This window comes from Plectropomus leopardus, chromosome 8 (genome assembly GCF_008729295.1).
Source record: "Plectropomus leopardus isolate mb chromosome 8, YSFRI_Pleo_2.0, whole genome shotgun sequence".
In the NCBI taxonomy this organism is placed as follows: domain Eukaryota; kingdom Metazoa; phylum Chordata; class Actinopteri; order Perciformes; family Serranidae; genus Plectropomus; species Plectropomus leopardus.
The window spans coordinates 4,209,291-4,235,517 of record NC_056470.1 but is presented as its reverse complement, the minus strand read 5'-3'; the positions used below and the strand labels follow the sequence as shown (position 1 = coordinate 4,235,517).

The 26,227-nt window shown below is 37.6% G+C and overlaps 1 protein-coding gene across 6 annotated transcripts; it reads right to left on the bottom strand.

The window, feature by feature from the left end:
• Positions 1-736: 736 nt before the first annotated feature.
• foxp3b (forkhead box P3b) lies at positions 737-24,394 on the bottom strand. Of its 6 annotated transcripts, none has more exons than XM_042492469.1 (14): positions 24,359-24,394; positions 23,936-23,993; positions 21,899-22,004; positions 16,998-17,131; positions 14,212-14,302; positions 13,732-13,906; positions 11,536-11,628; positions 9,226-9,313; positions 7,650-7,724; positions 7,303-7,453; positions 6,555-6,631; positions 3,841-3,942; positions 1,309-1,430; positions 737-1,017 (listed from the first exon to the last, which is right to left on the bottom strand). In XM_042492469.1, the coding sequence occupies exons 4-14, from the start codon at positions 17,127-17,129 to the stop codon at positions 960-962; spliced, it is 1,164 nt and encodes a 387-aa protein (XP_042348403.1). In that variant the 5' UTR covers positions 17,130-17,131; positions 21,899-22,004; positions 23,936-23,993; positions 24,359-24,394; the 3' UTR covers positions 737-959. The 6 variants fall into 6 exon arrangements, 5 of the variants coding, with proteins under 5 accessions (XP_042348403.1, XP_042348401.1, XP_042348404.1 ...); XR_006106078.1 differs by having other exon boundaries at positions 934-1,017; positions 1,106-1,430; XM_042492467.1 differs by having other exon boundaries at positions 737-1,430.
• Between the last annotated feature and the right edge of the window lie 1,833 nt (positions 24,395-26,227).

Below are 26,227 nucleotides of genomic sequence, written 5' to 3'. Positions count from 1 at the left end.
TTGTGTTTTGCAACATAAAACACGTCTGTATAAACCCATTTTTTTTAACTTTTAAGATTTTTTACATGCTAACAAGTAGCTAAATCGGACTACAGTGTTTGTCGGGGACATTAGGCATCATCACACCGGACACAGAAACTACTAGTGATCATCCCTTCACCACTTTATAAGTAATACATAAGTAATATATATAATACATGTTGGTTCTCGTCTTTTTATGGGTTTTGTTGCTTCTAAGAAAAAATAGAATATGACATGTCTGATCCATTAAAGACATTTGCATGATAGTTTGTTACGTTACTTGATAAACCGCATTTCTAATGCGTGTGGTGTGTTTCAGTAACATAAATCATGCCAGAGAATGCTGTTTGGTATACAGTTGCCTTTGAAGTTTTCACACGTTATTGTGGGAAAGAAAAAGAAACTGAGTTCAGGAGGTTAGTGACCCATTTTAACATTGTTTTTGTGAGTCTGTTCTAATCAAACTGTACGTGGTAAAATTAAAGCAGGTGAAAAAGTGTAGGTGGATGTTCTCTCGGTGGATGGATGTTTTTATGTGAGATGATGAACAACCTGAGATGTTTTTTTTTTTCAAGAAACAGTTGGTAAGAACTAATACATTTGTATTTTTATTTTGTTGTCTTATTTTATTTGCCATGCTTGAAATAAAGATCTATTTGTCTGTGTCTGGCCTACTGATTGAAGGAAATTAGATCATGAATGAGTTAAATCTGACTGAAGTCAAAGAGTCCACACATGTTGGCTTCATTTATTTTGCAACATTTCTTGTGGAATTAAAAATTAAAAATTAAAGTACAAAAACAGCTGTGGGGTATTTGTACAAAACACCTTGATGTAACAAACAATATAGCCATGTTTAACAACTCATTTAAAATGAACACAATTTCATTTCATCGGATTCTTAAGTTCCTGTGACTCCAGCCATTGGACTCTGCTGTTCAGGGATCCTCTGCACAGTAAGGGGGGTAGGATGTGAGCCACTTCACGGGACAGTCCCTGAGAAAACATACACACACACACAAGGCACCTGCTACTACAGCCGCTGCTGAATCTGAAATAGAATTGAATTCAAATTTTTCTTTACCTCCACATTTTCTTTCCTTCCCTTCATCTTCATCCTCTCACTTTCTACTTATACTTCTGTTTTAACTTGGAAATCCATTTTAGTGCCTGCCTTGGCTGAGGAGATCTCCAAGTGCAAATAATCAGCCCATTCCCATATCTGCACTTGACTCCATACTGAATGCGGAGGAGAGACTAGAGAGCAGGTTCCATGAGTGTTTGTACCTGTGATACTTCTGTCCTTTCCTCCTCTGGTACTCTGTTTCATCCACTGTCCACACGGCTCCCTTTCCTCCTTCCACTCGCACAAAACACTTGTGTAGGCTGAGGTTGTGCCGCACTGCATTCTGGTTAGAAGGGAAACTGTATTGTTATTAAGTAAAGGTTAAACATGATCTAATAGATTGGAACCTTTTTGTTGCTGTTTTAAGTATGCACGTGTGCACACACAGAAGTTACCTGCTCAGGCACACTCGGCCGTGTTCAGCTGCCGTTAATCTCTACCACGCATGCTCTATGGGCCAGTAGATCTGGGTATTTTACACATTTCTAAACCCAGAGAAAGAGCTTTTTCTGCTTTCCGCGCCAGTGAGCAGCTGTCATAAAAATAAACAAGGCACCGCCCCCATGGCTGTATCCAGACTTCACTATAATACATCCATTATGCAACAGCTAGCAAGGCCATTTTAGCTTTTTAAGGACTTAAGCAAAATATTGTTTTGTCCCCCTATTTCTTGCACAATGTTTTTCTAGTCATTTTGACCACTCAAAGCGTTTTCACACTTTGTGTCACATTTACAAATTCAAACAGTGGTGGCTGAGGCCACTGTACATAATGCGACCTGCTACTCAGTATTTATACGTTCACACCATAGACTGTATATGAAGATGGAGACATGACAGCTCCCCCAAAGTGAGGTTATTCAATCTCAATCGCCCCCTGGTGTGTGACAGCAGTATAGGTCCTAAGACCCGCCCCTCCATGTTAGTGGATAGTCATAGGCTGAGCTAAAAACTCAAAGTATACGCCAAATAAATTTTTCCCAAAGATGGCTTCTGTCATTGAAGGTAGTTCTCATCACCCTGATGTTTGCTCATCCATCTTTTTTTACAGTCTATGGTTCACACGTACTCACACACAATCCCCGACTGGAAACCTTAGAGGACAACCTACTCTACTTTTGAACCAAAGCTGCCATGAATACACACCAAATCTACACCATATTCCGTATGCATATGAGACACCCTCAAAAAAAAAAAAGACACCTGTCAGAAGGCTCACAGCTTGCCATTTACTTGCCATCTGGCTTAACCACCTTTCTTGGGGAAACTCTGGTCAGCCATTAGCAAAATTCCAGCAATTTTGCAGTATTTGCTGGATAAAATAAGGTTCCATGGCATTTGTTTTATTTAGTATGCATTTGTTTATATTTTACAAAGAGCTTAAACTTATGCTGCACAACAGTGATTACAATTACAGTATTTCACATGCCTACAGGATTGGAAGTATACAGCTGTTAATGTTTTTGGTTTTTTTTTAAAAAAAAAAACCCCACACTTATATGGGATGAGTACCTGATATCAGCTGATATACACCTTCACATATCAGTATTGGTATCAGGAAGGAATAAATGGTATCAGGACATCTCTAAATGAAAAAAAAGTGATGGGTATCATATTCTATTTCTGAAAATATATCCCGCTAAATCATACACACTGGACCATTTACTACCATACACATGCATCACTGTAGAAAGATGTCAGAACTGTTGCTGCAGCACAGTGCTGAGGAGATTTCGCCTTGCTCTAGGGCACCTCAGCAGTGCCTCGGAAGTGAACTGCCACCTCTCCAGCTACCAGCTCCCACTACCTTGTCTGTGCGGTACCTAAAACATCAACCCTCAAGTTCCCAAGTCTAGTCCCCACTTAGCTACCCCACTTAGCTACTTAGCTACCACCAAACTCTGATTGGTCAATTCTGATTGGTCAGTTATTTTAATTTAATTATTAGTCTCACTAAGGAAAAAGCCATCAATCACCACAACTTGCTGCTTTTATTTTCTTGATTAATTGGTACGTATATATTTAGTTGTTGAAGCACTATGTTTGACTTAATTGACAGTATTACTTTCATTTAGTTTTGAAAAATGAGCAAACTGACTTACTCTAATTTGTACTTTACAAAACAAATATCCTATGGCTCAGAGGTAGCGAAGGGGGACCGTTTGATCCCCAGCTCCTCCAGTCAACATGTCAAATTATCCTTGGGCAAGATACTGAACCCCTAATTACTCCTGATGGCTACTCCATCAGTGTGTGAGTGTGTATGAATGGTTAAAAAACCAAGTAGCAGGTGACAACTTGGATGGAAGCCTCGGCCACCAGTGTGTGAAGGTGTGTGAATTGGTGAATATGACTCTTATATGTGTATATGTGAAAGTACTTTGAGTGGTCGAACAACTAGAAACGTGCTATAGAAGTGCAGGTCTATAAAGTTAGAGTGACTGTTCCATTTGTAACAATGGCATAATTCTATTTATTCTATTTAACATCTTACATTCACCAAACCTGAACAAATCTGAGCAGCTGAAGTTGTTCATATAAGAGTGTTAAGCTCAGTGAGACTGGACCCTAAAAAAAGACAGGTGAATTTCATTGTAGATGATTTGGTAAGTGACCTTTACCGTGAGGATCGAACAGTGCAATGCATATCATCTAAGCATTTATCAATGAATGCCTGATGTCAATAGTTCAAACCTTCCAGGTAGCAGTGTTGTGTCGGAAGTAGAAGAACATGGTAGTGAACCAGTTGTAAATCTCATTCAGAGTGCGCTGTCTGTCTGGAGATTCCAGGATGGACTGCAAACAGTTAAACACAGTGAGAAACACACAGGGACAACATGTGACAAAAACTGTTATCCAACGCAAATCAGCAGCACAGTTGCAACAGTTTGCAGAATGTAACTACATCAAATCTAGTTATTTTCAACAGAGGTATCATATGTAGTCTGGTCCATGCCATGATTATATATAATTATACAACTATTACCAACAAAATAAAATGTACAATCAAAATACAGTATATTCATGTTTAGGACAATATAAACTATAGACTTTTTGTGACTCAGTCTTCATGTTTTCCATGAAAACACATGGGGTCTTATAAATAACTGAAAAATGTCAGTTGAAATGTAAATTTGATGAAACCTAGTTTACTACTCCAGCAAGTAGATCAAACCTGAAGTGACAACCTGCAGACGGGATTCGCCAAAGTAAGTTATTACCCAGATACAAACACAAAACTGCTTAGCTAACTCAGTCCTGTTAAAATTAAGATACCTGCTGATTTTTTTTACTCAGACTGATTTAGCTATTACATCTGCAAACTTCACTTGTATTTTTAAGCTAGTAGTGCCGTGTTACGGTACAACTGATGGAGGATGCAAAACATTTCCAATCACTCAAGCCATGGTAAAGTCCAAAAGTCAAAATAATTGAGAAAAAATATATATGTAATCATTTCCAAAATCCACAACATGTTTTCATCTAACAAAATATTCAGCTTCAGTCCATATTTGATAGCATTTAGCCTTTCAAAACAAAACTGTGCTCACAGTCTGGTCTGCTGCACTCCAGGGAGGCATGCACCTGTCTAGCAGCAAACAGCACCATAAATTAAGCTATATAAATTGAAGTTGATTTTGTTAAAAATGAGACTCATTTAATCCAATCAATCATTACTCTATATTAAAGAATTCCTGCAAATGCAGTGAAGTATAGTTGACATTCTGAAATTGTTTTATTTCAGCTAATTAACAGCTGCACGAAACAACATGAGCATTAGCTAGTAAATGTATGCATAACTTGCTTTTTTATACATTTTGCTAAGCAGCTGAAATAAAGAACAAAAATGTTTCAGATTCATTAGTACAATAAATATTAACTGCCAATGTGCTTATAAATCTTTCCGTATTTGCTCCAGCTTTTGCCGTTACAACATGGAAATGGCGCAGTAATATTTTTCCATGATAAGCGACCTGTGCTCTTATGTTGATAAGAGCACATCCTTAATGTCCTGTTGACCAATTAGATTTCGTTGTCGGATCTACTTGTTGTATAGAGCAAATTACAGTGTTTATTTACAGTAACTCTTGGGTAGAAAACCACCACGTCAGGCACAAACAGTGCTGAGCAACCTCTGCCTTAATTGATTCGTTTTAAACCATCTAAAAGAAAGGCCAACATATAAAAATCATCAAAATCAATTTAAGTATACACTATTTTAGGAATGTTTTCACTGCTTTACCAGGCCATAAGACAGCCCTTACAGACAGGGAAGCAGTTTTATTAAAACATCAAACTCCATCATGAAAAACACTTTTAAATCCTTTTTTTTCTTTTTAAGTGTCTTACCCGTTTTGCACCACCCCCTACCCCCTCATAAATAACGAACAGTCCCTAACCCCAACCACTGAGGAAGGAACTTGCATTAACAGGTGGGAAAAACTATTCCCAGGGGAAACACATTGCCACAACATTGACAGATTTGGTTTATCAAAGATGTTAGCAAAGCAACACAGTTCATAAAATATGCACAGCAGGAATGTAAGATTGGTCTGACCACCATGTTCAACTTTATGTATGTTACAGTTACGACTGAAAATGATAACAGAAGTGAACACGTTTGCAGACTTTATATATCTCCACAACTGAAAAGAGTGGCCTGTTTTCTACCCCGAAGTGAGTTTTGTTGTTAGCAGAACGTCACGGTGATTTGGTCTATAATGACTTGATTGTTCAAAATGAAGCAATCCTTTAGACTTTTATTTTGAAGTTGAAGTTTGGCCTTTAATATAAATCACTTCTTCAACTCTGGATACATTTTATGTAATTTTTTGGTCGATCTAAAGTATTTTGCTAGGTTCATCCCACCATATATCTGAATATATTTGCCTTATTTCCACAGCATGGTCAACTCAGCTCGACTCAGCTAGACTTGCTTTTGTAACCAGGTACTTTTCTAGATTTTTTTTCACTGCAGATACAACACCCTCAGTATTGGGAGTCTCAGTTGATGTTTGAAAATGTTTGTTGCATAAATGGTAATTCTAGAGATTAAGCTCTGCGACCAATCAGTGGTCTGCAGTGTTTTAAGTCCACCCTCTAGTATTGTCTCAGTTTGCTTGGACCCTCAACCACCCTGATACCAAGAAATTGACCAGGTACTATCCAGTACGTTTGCCAGTGGAAAGCCAAAAAAAGAATGCTTCCAAGCCAGACAAATTAAGCAGATGATACAATGAAAAGTTCTAATAAGTAACTTTACAGTTTACTTCAAAACATGTTACATGAAAGAGCATGACGTTTACCCTCAGGTGAAATCAGTGATTGTCAAAGCACATTAGTAATAAAAAGACCAGCTTCACAAATAACAGAAGATTTTATATCTGCCTCCTTCAGAAGAAACTCACCCATCTTATCAAGTAGGCGTAGGTGTACGGAGGCCTGATGTTGTTGTATTTGTAACTTTCAATACTCGGGACCAAATCTGTGCAACAACAATGATGATATGTAATCAGCTCATGTCATTACACACATCTAACCAGGATTATGCTTTTTTAATCAGATCATCTAAGCTTTCAGTAAATGACCCAGTGTTAATAGAAAATCCTGAAGTAAAAGCAGGTTGAGAGCATAAACAAGACAGAAACAAATATAACTGCACAATATTTAGGTATGAAACTTGAGGCACATGTCCGCTGCAGCTCATCATATTATGTTGTTTTATCTAATGCGAACGAGATAGCAACTTGTGTATGCTTGTGTGTCATTATAAGATCTCCTGGGAGTTTGGAGGTTTTGTAGAAAAAGAACTATTAAATAAAATTAGAAGTACAACATTACATTGATTATTACTTGAACTTATTTGTTCTTTTACATGCAAACTCCACCTTACTGATCTCATCAAATAATCAAATGTGTCTAATGTCAGCTTTTTTTCTGTATAAAAGACTATAATGGCAAAAAAGTAATAAGTATGAAACAGAATCATTTAGATGGCCAGATGTGGCTGTGTCTGTAGAATCATTTTAGTGAACATCATTAAGTAGGCCCTTACACATTTGCCAGCTCACACTGTGACAGAAACAAATGTTTGACAGCAGGTATTGATTTTGTTCTTGCTCTGTTTCTAATAAACTTCCACAGAAAGTGTGTTACCTGGCAGAAGGTGACCAGAAGCAGCAGCTCTGTAGCCATGCTGGGGCAACTCCTCCAGATGTTTAATGCCCCATTGTTGCATTCTGTCTCCATCTGTTACCTGAGGCTGGGGCAGGAACAGAGGAAGGCTGTACGACCATTCAGAGACTGCCTTCACCATGTAATGATGGAGGTGGACATAAAGAGTTTGCTTTGCTTTCTTTCCAAGTGGAAAAAATACAAGGAATTCTAACATTTTGGAAAAATATTCAAGTCTTCTTAAAACTCTTCAAGCTACACAAGGCAAATCTTTTAATCAAGCAAATTAGGCTAACCATGAAAGTCAAAAGCAAGATGACACTACATACCAAATGAGTATATTTGTGTTCTGAGAGGTGCAGATGAAGTTGCATCGCAATGAGTTTCTGTTTTTCCGCTATGAGCTGAAAAGAGAAAATACCCATGGTTAAATTTGCATCATGCTTGAATTGCTAGTTTCATGACATTCAGAGTTTGCTGGTTATTAGTTAAAGTTAGCAATAGTTTCTACTGTATGAGCCTCAGATTAGGGATGCACGATAATATCAGCAGATTTTGGCTTTTGCACAATGAATTATTATGAAATAAAGTGGAAAGCATTTTATTTTATATCCCCATCTGCTGGTGAACTATCATGATAAAAGTATGCAGAATATGATATCAACACAGAAGAGACGTGATGATCAGTAAAAATCATAATCAGGGAAAAAAGTGGATATATCGATTGCTATATATCGAAATGTCGATATATCAGTTACCAGCCAAATGAGCTGTTATAGCCTCGCTACAGGCACAGCAGATATCGCCAAAATATCCAATATCGTGCATCCCTGTGAGATCAACAACACAGTGCATATAGTGTAATAAATATCTGACAGAAGTATGGCCAGCACATAATGGGAGGTGAACCTGTTGACTGCTACCAAAACAATGTTTGTCAACCTAATGGGGATCTAACTAACCAACCTATGCTGTACCAACTAATACTTGATATTCTGGTGGTCAAAAGGCAATGCTACAGAAAGCAGGAACGACCAAGCTCACAAACTATTTTTTGCCTTTATCTCAAGATCACAACTTCATTATTTCATTTTCTTGAGAAAACAAAGTTTGTAATCTTGTGATAATGAATTGATCATCTAATTTTCACAAAAATGACAAAGCATGTTTTCTCAAGAAATTGCATCAGATGGTAATGGAGCTGAAACACTGTGTCCTCTTATGCCATAGAGTAACTGGTAATAACATCGTAATGCTATGTGGGCACAAGAGCGGCCAAATTGCATTCTGGTGCATCCTGTCAAGTCTGTCGGGTGCTTGCCAAACACACTTTTGGTAATTTTGTGGCCAGGCTTCATGACACATCTTGTGGCACACTTGGGCACAGGATGGGATCAGAAAGACATAAATAGGTTTTAAAGTATGTACTGTACTCATATTTTGTTTAACATGGCTTTCCCACACATTAGTTAGAAAAAAAAAAAGATGGCTGACAGCAGTGTTTGAGGTGGGAGAGATTTAGCCACACATGTTTGAGCCTTAGTCAGACCCAGACTCAGACTCAGATGAGGAGTCTGTACAACACCCAAATCAGCAATAAGCAAATTTATCAGAATTAGAAGTGTAGTTAGCATCTTTTATGCTGTTTGTTAGCTTGTTAACTTATAACTGGCAGTGACTGACACAGCGTTGGTGGTTGTGAAACATACATCAATATCTGCTAGAATATGATAGTGTGTCAGACACATTCGGAGATATAACCAGGAGAAAACACACTTTTGAGTGAAGAGGAACCTTATTGCATATACACAGTAACTGAGGTGGTTAAGTCCTGATCTAGTGATGGAAATAGATAAGAGTAGTCATGGTGAAGCTGTAGACCTTCCAGGTTTCTGTGTTACCCACCTGACTCTCCATGCACTGAACAATGTCTTGCTGGACCTTCCACTGCGCAATGCTTCTGTCACTATGACTGTGTTCAGAATGGAGATGCCTAGAACACAAGATAGGGAAAGATTGATTGTGCAGCATTTTAAGGAAATACATGAAACACAAAATCAGATGACAAGCTCTAATCTCTCTTAGTTTCTGTACTGGACAGAAGTCTAATGTTCTGTTGAACGTTACCCTGAACATGTCCTCCATTGATTGATTGACTCTATACTTTAGCCAGATCCCAACCGTTGCCCCAACCCGAACTCAATGCAATGCATAAACATAACCAGATGCTCTTAAATTCAGTCTTTAAGGGATACACTGCTCGTTTTCAATCAGCTTTGTATTATAATAATGTGGGTGGTGGATGTAAGCCTCCCTCCATGTTGCCAGGGCCCAGATCTCCCTGCTCATCTCCAAGCACAAATCTTCCAAATAATGTCAAATGCTGAATGATGCAAAACTAGGGCTGGGCAATATGGCTTTAAAATAATATTACAATACACAATATATATCTCGATATGCAGTCACAATCAAGTTAAATAAAATAGCAACTGTTATTTAATAAAACTGAAATAAAATACAGTTGTAAGGAATTTAAATAAAGTACTTTTATAATGAAATTTTAAAAGTATTGTTATAATTAAACAAATCATAGCAGGACCCATGGTGCTCTTATTTTGAAGAACGTGGCTCACCTCGGACCGGAAGTGTTGATGTTATTGCTGTGGATTTGAAGCTTCCGGTCTACAGGTGGATGTTAGTGTTAGATACAGTAAAACAGATACTGTGGTGCCTGTGAGGATTCATTCACTGTGAACGGACAACAAAACTAACACCTCTGCAGTTCATATATTATTAATATTTGCAAGTCGCTCTGATGCTCTGTGGATGCAAAATGTGGCTAAATAGTCACAATTGAAAATCACTACTGCCACGACCACTCATTTAGTTAGACTGTTACTGCAGCGCCGTTACACGTGATGATTTATTCACTGCGAGCAAGCAACAAACTGACAGCTCTCCAGTTCATATATTACTAATATTTGCAAGTCACACTAGTGCTCAGTGGTTGCAAAATGTGACTAAATAGTTGTCGATAGTCACCATCTAGAGCTCTGCAAAAGACCTGCTTTATGTGTGTGTGTGTGTGTGTGTGTGTGCGTGCGTGAATGTGTGTTTGTTTTTTTGTGTCTGTCTGTAAGAGGTGGAGAGCCAGAGGAGAGCAAGAGAACCAAAACTCCGATGACCACTGAAACAAAGAGCATAAAAGCCTATAAAGAAAGAGACCTGCCTCTCTCTCTCTCTCTATGCCTATCTTAAACTCAGACTACACTACAATCAAATGGTAAGACTCAGCAGCACTGATAAAATATTAATGAAATTAATGATAAAAAAATTAATGATATTAATGATAAAAAAATATTAATGATATTAATGATCGAAAAATATTAATGATATTAATGATCAATCGTCCATGCATACTATACATACATACATACTTATAAATGAAAATGAAAATTGAAAAAATATCAACCAAGATTCTGTTACTATATTTCCCACTTAAAATGTCTTCAGAAACATTTCTAAGTATACTGTACTGTTTGACTGTGATGCGAGAACAAGCGCCATACTCCTGTGTAAACATGTAAATGGAGGGTAAAAAACCTGAGATCAAAGATTAGAACCAAACAGTGCTGATATGGGCCAAGATTCAGTTACTGAATTTTTACCGGCCATCAGCCATACAGTATTAGGACGAGCCGACCATAACCTTGCCTCCCAAGCGGGAGCATTTATTGGTCCGCTGCAGTGCAGTGTATACTGGTAGTTTTGGGTTTCTACCTCTTAAGTAAAAGTGAATGCTACAACCCATTTCTCAGTTTTCTCTTGTTATATCGCAACAATTTCAAAAGTATTAACATCTTTCTATTGTCTAGACAGGCCAGTTTTATGAAAGTTTATTAAAAATTCATGAAACTTTAAAATTCATTTAAAGATGTTGGATTTTATTTGTATACTGCAAGAATCATTTTGGTCTTAATAATAAAAGAGTTTTGAGAAAGTTCAAACATAACAGCTACACTATTGAGACAGGACTTCAAGATACATTGTGCAGGTACTGGTCCCTCTCATCAACTCGATTACAAAATTGATGCATACTCATTTTCAACAAAACACTGGGAGCAGGGAATGTGCTGGCCCAACTCTATCAAAAAACTAAAGAAAAACTTGGAAGACAAGTGATTCCATGAATGTAGTATTCAGCAGTCTACTTACTTTAAGAAACTTGGGAAATCTTCAGACAGCACATCACAGCCAGGCCAGCGGCAGAGGCCACTCACAAACAGAGCACTGGTCCCCTCAGGGATGCTGGCGGGGACAGAAATGTACCGATCATGTACAGAGGTGTACTTTCAGACTGAAAGTGTGGCACAAGGAAAGACCTTTAAACAAAGATCAGAGCCAAAAGTTGAAAGATATTTGTACAGAGAAAAAAGCTCCTTCTCTGAGCCTGATGTCAGGAGGCTTTCAAGCATGTGAACACCAACAAAGCAATAAGTCTAGACAGTATAAGTGGGTGTGCTTCAAACTATGTGCTGACCAACTAGCGCCACGTTTTACAGCAATATCCAACCGGTCACCAGCTCATACTCACATGCTTTAGGAAGTTTACCATCATTCCTGTGCCCAAGAAACAAAACCGACTGCCTGAATGAGTACTGCCCAGTGACACTCACCTCTATAGATGAAGTATTTTGAAGGACTTTACATCTGCTCCTTACTAACCAGCACACTGGACCCACCACAGTTTGCCTTCTATCCCAAACAATCTACAGAAGACACCATAGCTCACATCCTCCTTAAGAGTTCAGTCCTCAACAATCTTAAATTACTTGTACAGTGGATATATATTGAGAAAGAGAGAAAGATGTGTTCATGTTCATATATATATATTATTGTAATTGTATTTTGATGGCTTGTGCTTTTTTCTTGATAATAAAGCCTTGAATTTAATTAACTTGAATTAAACTGAACTGTCCTTAGGTCGCCATAGTGAACACTGTGTCTCTGCTGCGTTTTGACATTCTGTCTATGAAAATCACAAACAGAATCACTGACAAGGTACTACCTTGATGTGGTCCAAAGCCCACTGAGACAGTGTTTGAATTCATAATGACATTGCTGCCATAGCTCTCGCTCCAAGGGCTGAATGGCTCTTACTGTAGTAGCTGCCCTGTTCTCATACCGTGCCATACCACGGATGTCCACCATATATCGCAGCATACTTGATCATAAACTTTCTACACATCCACAACATACAAGGAAACTGGATGGGAAAACCCTCATAACCCAGCCTGATTGTCCACAAGAGAACTTAGAGTAAACAGTCCCTCTTGGACTTTTTGGCCTGTTTTGTGATTGTTGCGGCCTGAAATGCCTGATTTCACAGCAGCTTATCTAAAACTGCTGCAATGCAAGTTGTGATATTTTTAGTTTTTTTTTTTTTTTATCATAAGAGTTTGTAGCTTTTTTAAGCGATAGTTGGGATTTTAGAAGTGGGCCTTTAAGAGATATTTATGTATAGTCAGCGTATACAGTAGCTGGTGGTTGGCACAAATACATTGGATGTGCACCCCTCAGCTCAGCAGTACCATACTATATAGTGAAATTGATATCAAAACATATTATAGCCACTTTAAAAAGGCCTACCCCAAAAAATGTAATATCATTTTAAGTGGACGCTGTATTGAAAGTGTTTTCACCTCATTTCCTCACCGTCATACAGCCTTTTCCTTTGGCGCTACCTTTCTCAACCACTGCCGCTCAACTGTTTGGGTAAGAATGTGATCTGACTGAAAAGAAACTTCACGTTACAAACATTCTCAATACAGCATCCACTTAGCTGAGGCTACTGTACATGGTGCCACCTACTACTCAGTAATCATTCATACGCACTCACACTCCAATGACGCAACAACGGTTGGGTTCAGTTGGGGTTGGGGCTCAAGTTGGGGTTCAGTATTTTTCCCAAGGATACTTCGACATGTTGACTGGAGGAATCTTGGATCAAACCGCTGACCTTCCGATTAGAGAGCAACCTGCTCTACCACTGAGCCACAGCTGCAATTAGATTGATATTGTTTCTTTTATGTAAGCCTTTTTTAAAGTGGCAAAAGTACATTTTGTTCTCCACTACTCTATACAGCAGTGTAATGCTGAGCTGTGGGGTACTTGTCCTGTCTGTCTCTGAAAACCTAGAGCGCGCCGACTGCTAGCCACTGTATGTAGTACAATAACTATACATGAACATCTCTTACAGCTCCAGAGAGGCGCTGAGCACTGCGTGCAGCTGTGAGTGAGATGAGTCAGAGTTGCAGTAAACTTGCCATGATTTGACAAAATTGCAAGGCTGTGCAGAATTCACAGGGATTGCCTGAATTTGCATGAATTGTTAAGATTGCAGATAGTCACCCATCATGAAGTGTGGCCTCTGTGTAGCTCTGCTTTGGACTGTTTCTCCTCATGGGTAGAAGATGATGACTTTGCTTAGGACAGGATCTGATGTGTGGTGAAGATGACTCAGGAAGACAGCCTGAATTCACCTCTTCCTTGCAAATGGAGACAGCTGCACTACTTCGTGGATGCACTAGGAAAAGAAAGCATTGAATTCAGGCTTTTGAGCTTTTGCAAATATGTGCACCAAAAAATACCACTACCACACAATACTACCACTATCGATGTTGAGAGTGGGCTTAAAATCCTATTCAGTTAAGTGAACTGTATCAAGCACCAATGCAAGAATGGCTGTGTTTGAAAACCCAGTTGTATACTTTTATCAAGGCTGATCTTGTTTGTGCACATTGGAAGAAATACAGAATGAGGCATACTTAAAAATTTCAGCACACATTTAAAATGATAAAATGATGTCAGATCACTAAAGTATCTGCATACCGTGTTGTCGTCTGGAAGCTGTTTGGGAAAGCTGACGGAGTACTGATGGTCTCTGCTGCTTCTGTCTGATGCTTCCCATACTGCTCCAACACTGGAGTGAAAAACCACCAATGTCAACTACAGTGAGTGGATGGCATGACACATTGCAATTAATTAATTAGACCTCATGAAAGAACATGTTTCTATTTCCTTAACAAACTCTCTTAACTTGACATGTTATGAAAGGCTTATTTTAGCCCTATGAAAACCATCGGATGGTCAGGAGGAGGGGCAGGGATGAGACTTTGCCCCTAAATTCTTATATAAGCCTACCTATTCACCCCATGTTGGGCAGGTTTCATTCACAAAAATGAAACTAAATGTTATTTATGACTATAAAAAAGTCCTGCTGCAAGCAAAAATTTGATTTTGCAGTATCAGTATAGTGGTAGCGGGGGCCCTTCTGTGTGGAGTTTGCATGTTCTCCCCGTGTCTGCATGGGTTCTCTCCGGGGTCTCCGGCTTCCTCCCACATTCCAAAGACATGCAGCTCAGGTTGACTGGTGACTCTAAATTGCCCTTAGGTGTGACTGTGAGTTTTGAAAGGTTGTCCATCTATTTGTGTCGGCCCTGGGATAGTCCGGCGACCTGTCCAGGGTGTACCCGCCTTCTGCTCGATGACAGCTGGGATTGGCTCCAGCCCCCCAGCGACCCTTACAAGGACAAGCGGTTACGGAAAATAAATGAATCAGTATAGTGGTAATAGAGAGCCCAAAATAGTTAGCAAAGATTACAGCTGCCAGTGACTTGTCAACAGAGCAGCGCTGTACTGTGGCAGACACTCAGGAAAAACAAAACTGAACCAACAACAACCATCAACAGGGAGAGAATTAACACCAGAATGAATTATCCTAACTAACTATTAAACTAGACGATTGAGAAGTTGCCACAATATGCCAATCAAAATCACAAAATCTAAAAAAAAAAAAAAAAAAAAAAAAAAAACTTGTAAGCTTGAGGTATGATTTCAGTAGTGTCAAAAATACAGATGAAGAGATGCTGTATTAGGGCAATGTGTTGCTGTACACAGCATGCACCACCAGAGGTCAATCTCTTCTGGTGGAACAGACAATTAAGCTGTGAAAGATGGACCATGCAGCAGTGGGGACACCATTACAGGACTAGAAAAGAAACAAAGCCCTGCCCCTGCTTTTAAGTTTTGGCACAATATCCAACATGATCTCATCCCCAGTCATTCACGCTTTGCAGTGGACTTCCGCAGACTTTTGCATCTGCTATTTAGTTGCAAAATGGCGCTACTGTGATGTCAACAAATGCACATGGTGGGATGACAATCAAACCCTTTTATGTTTAAACAACACAAGCACATGGCAACCAACACTGGGACGTCAACAAATGCACATGCTGGCATGGATTGTTAGGATTAGGGGAGGAGGGCACATGGTAAGGTGTACAATAAAATACCACATTCAAATGAGAAGCGAACACCGGACTCCCGCATCAGTCTGAGTCTGAGTTTGAGTTTGAGTTTGTTGGACCCATCCACTGCTCCTCCCACCCGCCAAACATGCACCTTTGTGCTCCTTATATTGTGTCATCACTGCCAGCAATTCAACCTGACGATGTCCAGCAGCATATTAGCACATGAGGCTAATGCAGCAGGTGCCGTTTGGCTGTCCGCACGTGTAAAATAACACTGCAAATGGCTCTGTTGGTCCGCATTCTCACTTGATGCCATCTAGCCGGTATCATGCAGAAACGAGACGTGGCCTTTGACATTGAGATCTTATGCCAAAAACAGTATTGGCAGTATTTTAATGAGAACTGGCTGTATTATCTTGTGATGATTTCTGCCTACCACAAAAGCAATTTATTAGTCACCTAGTATTATTACACTGATGTGTCAGTATCTGCCGGGACATATATTATTTTATGCCCCATAAGTATTGAAGCCCAGCAAGACTTGTCTAATTACGCCAATTGTCACAACAAACGCTTTTACACAAAAACTATCATACACTATGTACCCAGGTGAAATGTATCAGAAACAGATATAGCTCAAGCCATTGGCAGCCATGATCATGACAATATGCTGAACAGAATATTGTTTTTTCTTAGTTATGTATTTTGTTTTTGTCAGTATCAGTATCATAGTTAAACAAGATTCATTCAGATAAAAGGAATACTTTGTTTTTCTGTCTTGTCTCCACAGTGAACTGAGAAACAAAAGAAGTGAACATTCTTTATGAACTGAAGTAAATGGGGATCACATTTAACCACAACAAAACTATATCAAAACTTCCATTAACAAACTTTCACATGATTTATGCAGTAAAACCTGAGTTTCATCCAGTCGTATGCTCATTACTTCACAACCACATGCATCTTAGTTAGAAACACAATGACATGATCTCATCATACTGGCAGTTACACCTGTTGGAGAACAAAAGTTTTTATATGTTGTCATTAGTACAGGATTATCAGTATGTGCAACATGCAGTACGTTTTGTGCAGTAAAAAACATGATTATATCAGATACATTGTCACAGATTAAACTACCTAACAGTGTTTAAAGCATTAGCATTAGAATTATTGCAGCAGTATAGAGACCAGCCACAACAACAAAATGCTCAATACCAATTTACTCCATTTTAAATAGAAATATCAATAATATACTATATAATAATATGACACCACCATCTTCAACTCAAGGAAATACTATGTACATTCTGTGTTGATGAAAGGATGATGTTTGTTGCATGGAAATATGATGTCATTTTTTCATACCTGACTTCCTGAGGTGTCCCCAGTCTGAGGAGGAGGAGGAGGAGGGTGTGGCTCCTCCAGCTGTTTGATCTTGTTGTCATGTTGTGGATGAGATTTTCCACACCTCACACTCTCACTGGATATCTCTGACATCTCTGCAGTGACAAGAGAGACAGTGATTCTTTACCAGACTTTAGTCTCAATTTATTAATAACATATCTGTTCCATGCTCTTTACAATGTTTACTGCTTACAAGATACATTTATGAAAACTAAAATTTAGTGGGTTATAGCTTTGATGACAGTAGGCTAAGTTTCCAAACTGCAGCTGCATTGAGGTTTACAATACAACATTTTTTACAAATGAACTCATTTTAATCATATTTCAGAGCTTCATGTGGAGAAATATTGCTGTTTCTTTCAGAGTGCACAACTTTACAATCGGTGCTTTGGTATTGACTTTTCAACAAATACTGAATTAATTTCTACATATGAATGTTGTTGGATGTTAGGTGTTGTTTCTGCAATTCTGTAAGGTAGCAGCACTTTGTATGTTAACACAGAGAGAAAGTGGGATATTGTTTTGTGAATGGTGTCTGGGGATAAGGTAACATGAGGTCTTTTACAGGGTGTTTCTTAAATGTTATACATAATCAAACCTGGAATGTACTGGCTGCAACATTCCTGTAATGTTTTAAACTGTCTAGGATGCAGGTTGCAGAGTGTTTTAAAAAACATTCATGCTACATAATTAGTCATACAAACATTCTCCTAACAAGGGAAGGAAGTTCTGAGGGGTAAAAAAAAAAACCATACAAAAAATGTGAACATTTTAGGAATGTGTTTTTTTCAATGATTTCATAACATATTTCAGATAACATTGCCCTAACTAGGGAAAGAACATTCAGGGAACACTTTAAAACTTGATGCAAAAAACATTAACATTGAAAGGTAATGTTTTCGTTACGGTAATATTAGGGGAACATTCTTGGAACATAAAATTGTCAGTCAGGTAATTATTAATTTCAGAGCCAAAGGTAAGTCAAGTGAACAAATTTGTAATTTGTGCACATGAGGGGTGATTGTTAATTTGTGCCCATTCATTTTTACTTTAGGAGCATGAATTAACAAAATTAAGAGATTAAATTATTAATTTGTCCTCACGTTTTATATTTCTCACTGTATTATGTCTTTTAAATATTGCTTATTTTGGACAGCACAACTAAAATCATTAAATTACTACTCCTATACATATGCAGAAGAATTTCAAAAAGGTAAAAATGATATCAGAGCTGTGTGGTTATTTGGAAATAATGCACACCTTGGAGCCAATCAGCATCTAGCATTCACTGCAGCCATATAAAGATTAAAGTCTTCTGTGGTTCAAAACATTTCCTGTACCAGACCTCCTTATAGAGAGGTTGCTCACAGGTGCAGTGACACACACACACACACAGAGAGAGAGAGAGAGCGAGAGAGAGAGAAAGAGAGTGAGCGATAGCATCACCACAGCAGTCTACAGAAAGAGTGGGAGACAAAGCTGCTGCATCTTTGTGCAGCATGGTGATATGTCACCTGCAACCACTGGGACTTTTGTTTGCTGAAGATGCCTGGATGGTATTTCCTGGAGTAGTAGGCCTGCTTCACAAAGTGGTACTCAGCTTTATCCGTTGCAGCTGTTGCAAGCTGTCCAATTTTTTATTCTTATATTTACTACTCCATCTTTTGAGCATCCAGCACCATCACACTTTGTATTTTAAAAAATCTGTAGTCCTTTGTTAACAACAAGCACTGTGGTCCGCGTGAGTTCACGTCACTTATGTTGTATTGTAATGGAGGCAGGTTCTCAGAATGGAAACCATTTCAAAAAACTGATAGAAACGTATCAAACAACTTTTGCAGTGTAATCCACTTGTGGTGTTAACATGTCTAAAAACATTTTCATGTGATTATCAACAGGTTTATGCTTTTTTACGCGCTGAAATATTTCTTAGGGAGCAACAGCCAGGCGCTGGGACTTTTTGGTTCTTCTCAGTTAGGTAACCAGGTTTAGCACCATCATGTCATCATATTGAGACCAAAACCTCTGCTCACTGACTGTATGGCAACCAATCAAGTCCTCCAACTTAAAAAACAAAATGCATCTTTCATAACTCTCTTTTGAACAGCAAATACTGATATAATATCCATTCACATGTCTTTGGCTTCATCTTCTCTACTCCTCTCTTCTTTAAAAAACATGCATCCATGATGGTGAATCTTCTTAAAATATTCATTCATTAATTCATTCATTAAGAACAATAGTGCACACTTTTAACCTTTTTTTCTGAAATTAGACCAGCACTGGATTCAAGAACCCCTGTGGTTAATGAAAGTCCCATCCAATTAAAATTACCACCTATTGTTGGATCTCATCTTAGACCTGTCACCACAGAAGTATGTAAATTATTAGGATCCTTAGAGATTTCTGCTCCTGGTTATGACAATGTAAATGCTGAGCTACTTTAAGTGGTTTACTAATTATCTGGAACACAAGACTACAGTTTGTTGCAGTTAAAAAAAAAAAAAAAAAAAAAAAAAAAAAAAAAATATATATATATATATATATATATATATATATATATATATATATATATATATATATATATAACATTAATGATTTGGCCAATGCATTGGAAAAGCTATCAAAAATTGTATTTGCTGATGACACTAGTTTGTTCTATTCTCACACAAATCTTACTGCAATCATAAGTTGTCAATGAGGAATTGGAAAAAATCACAAAATGATTCAAAATTAACAAAGTGTCACTAAAAATTAAGAAAACAAATGTTATATTGTTTGGTCACGATTACAAAAAGTACCCTGAGATTTTAACTGTGTTGACTGATAATGTCACAATAGTTAATGTAGAATCAATTCGTATTCTTGGGGTAATTATAAATGAAAACATATCTTAGAAACCTCACAATTCACCCATAGCATCCAAAACTGCAAAAAACATTGGAATAACTTGAGAAATGTGTTATATCCTAACAACAAAGTCTCCCTCAATCTTTATTATTCTATGATTTATCCTGTCATTAGTTATTGCAACATTACCTGGGCCACTACTCACCAAACTAAACTGCAACCGATTCTGCAGTTGCAAAAACGAGCGGTGAGAATCATACATTAGTTATTTCACAAACTTGACATACTCAGTATTTATCAAAATAACAACTTCCAAGTTCCTCAGTCAGTACATGATTCTTTAAATAAAACACTTTACCCCTTTTTTCACAATCTCTTTATCGCTACCAATCATTTTCATAATTACTCCACTCGAAAAGCACTCCACCTTCAGCCCCCTGATGCACAATCCACTTGATCCCAATTTAGTATAACATACAGAGGTTCCAAGATATGGAACTCATTTCCTCCTCACCTTTTTAGACTTTCTCCTTTATCATTTAAAAAGTCTGTGAAAAATATCCTACTACAACAATAACCCCTAAATGATATGTTTTTTCCCCTTGTTTACCTTTTCTTTTTTTCAAACAATTTTATAATTGTTTTTGATCCATGTTAACAGATTGTATTCACTCATTGATACTTTTGTTGGGAACCCCACTTGTCAAGCTCCTTGAGGGTCTTTTGGGTTTCTCTGGCATGTCTCTTTTTGGTAAAATGTATAACATTGCCGTTTTTAATATGTGTTAAATATAAGTCAACTCAAAAATCAAATCAAATTGTGGCATCATGTAAGCCCTCAGAGGCTCATAAGCTAATGACATGACATCTCTTTCTATGAGGCAAGTAATAATAATTAGTATAGTGTGACATACCATGGTCCTCCCCTTCAGCTTTCACACTATCATCATCAGAAATGTCTTCAAAGCTGCAGGGAAGCATGCATCTATACAATCAAACAAACAGCCGACACCATATGTCTTCTGCAAATGTACACCCACAGAACAGAATTCAGTAGAAAGTGAGAGCACATGTCTGTGGCTTCTCACTGTCATCTCTCATTCTGGCTTTCCTTCTCAACGTTATCTCCCCCAGAGGAAGCCCATCAAAGTCTCTGTGTCTGTTTTGTCAAAGTGAGGGGAGCTTTTGTCACAACACTACACACTCAGAGAAATGTGATGTGATGGTTGATATTTGGTTGGTATTTCTGTGATTCAACATCTGTCAGCCACAAATGGGTTCGAAGCAGTATTTCCTGTTTGGATCGTGTAATCAGCCACATTACAGTGTGGAAAGTTGCAGATGCCTCATACTGCTACTACTATCAATCATGTGTGGGTTTATTACTCACATACTCCAATATTTCAAATTACACATCCATATCACATTGATACACGTGTAGGAGACTCTTGTTTTCAGATCTTTGATCTAAAATTGCCCAGCCAAGTGTTTAAGGGTTGATTATTCAAATAAAAACAGATATTGTTGTCACATCACATTTTTCTTCAATAGTACATTATACTACTTTAATTCAAAATTCAGGTTTTTTTTTAATAATCCCTCTTTCCATGTTTATAAAAGTTACACCTTATTTAAGGGGGCAAGATTTCAACAACTCATTGAAATCTGTGGGTCAGCACAGAGTGTGTGCATGTGCAAAGCTGAATGCGCATCAGCGTCGAAGGATCTCTGTGCTGACTGGTTTTAATAATGTGACTCTCCTCAGCCTGACTGACACCATCACTCTGAAGTATCCTTCCAAACTTTCTAAACTGCTTATGTCTTTTGTAGAGTTTCTGTTAGACTTCAAACACTGAGCATAAAACAAAGCAACAAGTCCATAACCCTGAATCACATGGTTCATGTAAGGCTCCTCCTACTGTCCAGGCAGCCTACTGTGTTTTCCACTATGTAGAAGGTAGACTTATTGGTCATTTTTTAAACAAAGTTTAAAAAAATTAAGTTACAATTACCCTTGATCCAGCTACATCCTTGGAGTTGAAGGTCGAGTTGTGGGGTGCTGTCAGCTTTGTTCTTTTAATGGTGTGGGGAGTTTTAATGCTTTAATGGACCGTGATTCTAAATAAGACATTGAGATACATACAATATAATAAATAAAATAAAATAAAATCTTTTTAAAAGGTTTGTTATTTTGGAAACTGTGATTACATTTATTCTGCTGTGTTACAAGAAGTTGGTGATAATAACTAGAATTAGTTTATGATTAGATTATTAACATGATTTAATACTGAGATTTTTTTTCAGCTACATCTTAGTTGTTAAAATGTTGTGTAACTGATATTTCAATTTAGATTTAATACAATACACACAAAATACTGGTTAACTGGTTAAACAATTTAAAAAAATAGAATATTATAGTTGATGCAACTCAATTTTTACAATAGTCCTCTTAGATTTTACTCAGTTCAATCAAGTCTGATTTCATATGTTGACTGTGTGTGTGTGTGTGTGTGTGTGTGTGTGTGTGTTCACAAAAAAGAAAAACTTTGGCAGACTTTTATATTATCAGACCTTAAAGGCAATTCTTTAAAATCTGTTACATGCTGTCTACAGCAGATTCGTCCTCTCAAGATCACTGCTTATTTTGGGATGTCAGGTTTCTGTGTGTCATGTGTATCATTCTATCAGTGTTTTTCCCTTCAGCCCTCAGATCAAGATGCATCACTGCAGATAAAAAGATTAAAAATTATGAGAGGAGAAGGAAAATGGAGGCCTACACAGAATATTATCATCATGGCTCCTTTAGGTAAGATCATAGAGCTAAAAGATCACTGACAACAACAATAGTTATCAGCTTCTGGAGTATTTGCATGTCCACCTTTACGCTGACTGAATTGCTGACTGATCTTTAAAGCTGTAATGTTCTGAACATTTCAGAAGTTTTACAAAATAAATCTTAACTCAGGTTCCACTTACAAGCCTTTTTTTCTGAGTATTCCACTACACCTGACAGCCTCTCCAGCACTAGAAGAAGGGGGATTTTTTTTTTTTTCAAACCTCTCTTTTCAAGGTTAAGAATGAACTTTTTTGCTTAAGTGTCATTTTGTGGAGATGTATTTTAGTTTACATAATTGTGGTGAGCATTTCCTGAATTGCTCATGCTACATACGACATTCAACAACCCAAGTGCAGTAAAAATGAAGCTTTCAAACAGAATATATTATACGATGACTTGACCAATACTTAGAGGTGACAGAAAAGAAGTGCTCGTAGGATCTTCAAACAGTCCCCGCCCGCCGCTGTCTGATAGTTGTGCATTAAAAAAATATGGGGGGAGCGCTGGTGTTGCCTTAGGCACCAGCGAGAAACGAAATGCCCCATTTTACATTTGCGCTCTTTTATGTAGGTCGGCAAATGGTCCGAATGCAGCCTAACTCTCTATTGTCTCAGCCTGACAATATTACAATTACAATATTTTTCTCATGAATTTTCTAAAAAATGCAACTTTAATTTCACTCTACTGAGCATTTAGATCAGCTTTATAATTGTCAGTTTATTTAAGAAGTGCTTAATGTTATCATAGAAATTTTCCAAGCCTCTACTGCTGAAAATTCAGTCAAAATCTAAAAAGAAAAAATATCTTAAATAAATAAAAAGAAAAAAAGAAAAGAAAAGAAAAGAATATCTGCTCCTGTGTGCGTGAAACTACACCACCTGAAGAAGTACATGTAGTGGTTAATGTTCCCAATCTGAAATATTAGCAAAAACACATCTTTGCTTCCCTTAACCAAACGAGGCCAGTTGTGTTTTTCTCTCTGAAGATTTTGTGCATGACACTATTCTTGCACATGTTGTTAATATATTCATGATTTGACATATTTGCACAAGATCATGTTCACAAAGTTTACCCTCACTGACTGTGTTCTGTTCTCACTCAAAACATCCTCGCATTCCACACAGATTTCAGATCTTTACCCTTATTGTCACCCTGTAATGATTCCAGTCAGATGATTTTAAGTTTTGGTGTAAAACCGTAAATTTTTGCTTACCGTTTCACCTCTGTGCAGAACCTCCTCTGTCTTCCTTTTCACAGGTTCGAGGGAGATACTTTAAAAATGAGTCAGAGGGGGAGTTATTCCACAGGAAATATAACCATATTTTGGCAGCTCAGACTTAGTATAAGAGACAGGCCTGTGTCTGAATAGGACTGCACAGTTAGATGGTTTAGGCCAGAAGCACAAAAAAGTAACAAAAAGACATAAGAAAATAGTGGAGGTCTTCTTCACACTGAAATCTAAACAGCATAGCATTTGTCCATCTTTGTTTTGTATTTATAGTATAAGTTCAGCTGAGCTGCCAAAACTTACAAAATTTAGATATCAAAAATGTATCATCTTGCTATTTTTAAAAGGTGTGTCTGGTACTGGATGTTAGTATTGACACTAGAATAAAGGTAAAGACTGAGCACTCACCTTACAACAGTCTCAGAGGCAGATGGCACATTTGAGCTGTAAGATATCCGCTCACTATTTATACCCACAGCAGGACACAGAGGACAGCGAATCACAACACAACAAGAAACTGCAACGAACACTTTTACACTTTCCAAACACCGCTCTGACAACCTGAAAAAATATGTTTGTTGGAAAGTAAGCAGTTTTATAGCCGAGCAAAAAGAACAGACAAGCCGTGTTTATGAAAAGGTTCACACACCCAAGCAAATTAACGGCTTTTTCCACATGTTTAACCTGCTTTGCTCCAAATCTGCTTTGATCACAACAACGCAGAGCCTTCAGTACAATGGCAGATTATTTTATGACATCTGATCAGGAGTACATGAGTCCTATCTATAGTGTTAGTTGCTCTTAATTGCTAATTTAATGAAAATGAGTTCTATGCTGCTATTCAAAGAACAAACATGCATTTTTCTTGATTTGAATCCACTGTTTTTGATTATTTAGGTCTCTTCTTGCCTTCTAGACATCCACTGAATAACATTCACTTCTCTATTCAAATCAGAGGGTTGAAACTAGCCTGGAGTTAGGCAGAAACACATTGAAAAATCTGAAGCACATGATGAAACTCTGGAGCATTTTCAGCAGCCATGTTCATATTCTGTGAGCCTTATACTGCTAAGGTCCTCCAAAGTGTTGGTTTACAGGAATCCCTACCATACATCTGAACTTTCTTCTAGTGGTAACTACTGTAGTTCATGTTCTTTTTCTCTTTTATTTCATTAAGGCCAGTTGTTTATTAAATGGTTTTGTCCAATACATTTTGGCGAAAAAATAATTAATATGCTCACTGGCATGACTTTTTCCAGTCTAGGAATTCTACACTGGTGGTCAGATTGGATGTGACCTTGACACAGAGAATTTGTCAGAGTTTGTCTCTTGTTTCCCACCAACCATTAAATTGACAAAACTAAGGATAAGGGAAAAAGAAAAAAAATAGTTTGGGATAAATATGAAATAGTTCATATGTCCTGCCTAGATTGCTGCTCATGTAATCCAGTGACATTTTTATTTTATATTTTAAATTATTTTTAAAGTGTAACCTACTCAAATTAATGTTACAAAGAAATGAAACCAAAAGAATCTAAATGTCAGTAAGTCAGTAGGATTTAAAGTGAAAATTTGGGCTTGAGATTTACCCTTTAGAAAATTTCGATTTACACTGGACATTTAAATTCACATTAAATTATTACTATAAACCATACATTAAAATAACCCTACATCTTATATGTACTACTGTTATACATTAAACACACTGGTTTGAACGGGAAGTATGGTGTTGTCCTCTGGTGGTAAGTTGGTTGTATAAATATGTGGGCAACATGGGAATACTGTCCCTGCTTCTTTTTTTTTATTTGATCATATTAATCCGTGAGTTGAACATGCCCTTGAGTATTGTTGCTTCTGTCAGCAGAGTCCTTTCAGTTCAGTTTTCAGTTTGTTTAACCCTCTATGGCACAATGTTGCCTCTAGGTAACATACCCATTTTTGGTCATTTACACTCACATAATCCATCCTCAGTTATGTCACAAAACTTGAATTAAGAGTCAGGGCCCTTCTATTGTAACATAACTTTCTGGGGGCCATGCTGAGTCCCTTTTTGGGGGGGTTTCCCATATGGGTCAACCCCATCAACTCTCCATAAAAATGGTCTGAAAATGTCTTTTTCTTTAATTTTACAATCTGGAAATTCACAATTATAGATGAGTTAAGTTTAATTCTAAATTGTTTAAGGTACTTTTTTAAATAAGTAATAGAAAATTGTTCTTATGCAAATGTTGCCTCTAAGCAACGTTGTACATTTATGGAATCCCACCATGACAATTT

Bases quoted from the DNA above. Each gene is read 5' to 3' on its own strand.
- foxp3b (XM_042492467.1), bottom strand. From the start codon at position 17,129: ATGTCAGAGATATCCAGTGAGAGTGTGAGGTGTGGAAAATCTCATCCA. The intron at 13,907-14,211 runs GTATGCAGATAC...TTCTTTTCCTAG, and splicing joins AGCTTCCAGACGACAACACG to TGCATCCACGAAGTAGTGCA. The intron at 3,943-6,554 runs GTGAGTTTCTTC...AACTGTTTGCAG, and splicing joins ACGCCTACTTGATAAGATGG to TCCATCCTGGAATCTCCAGA.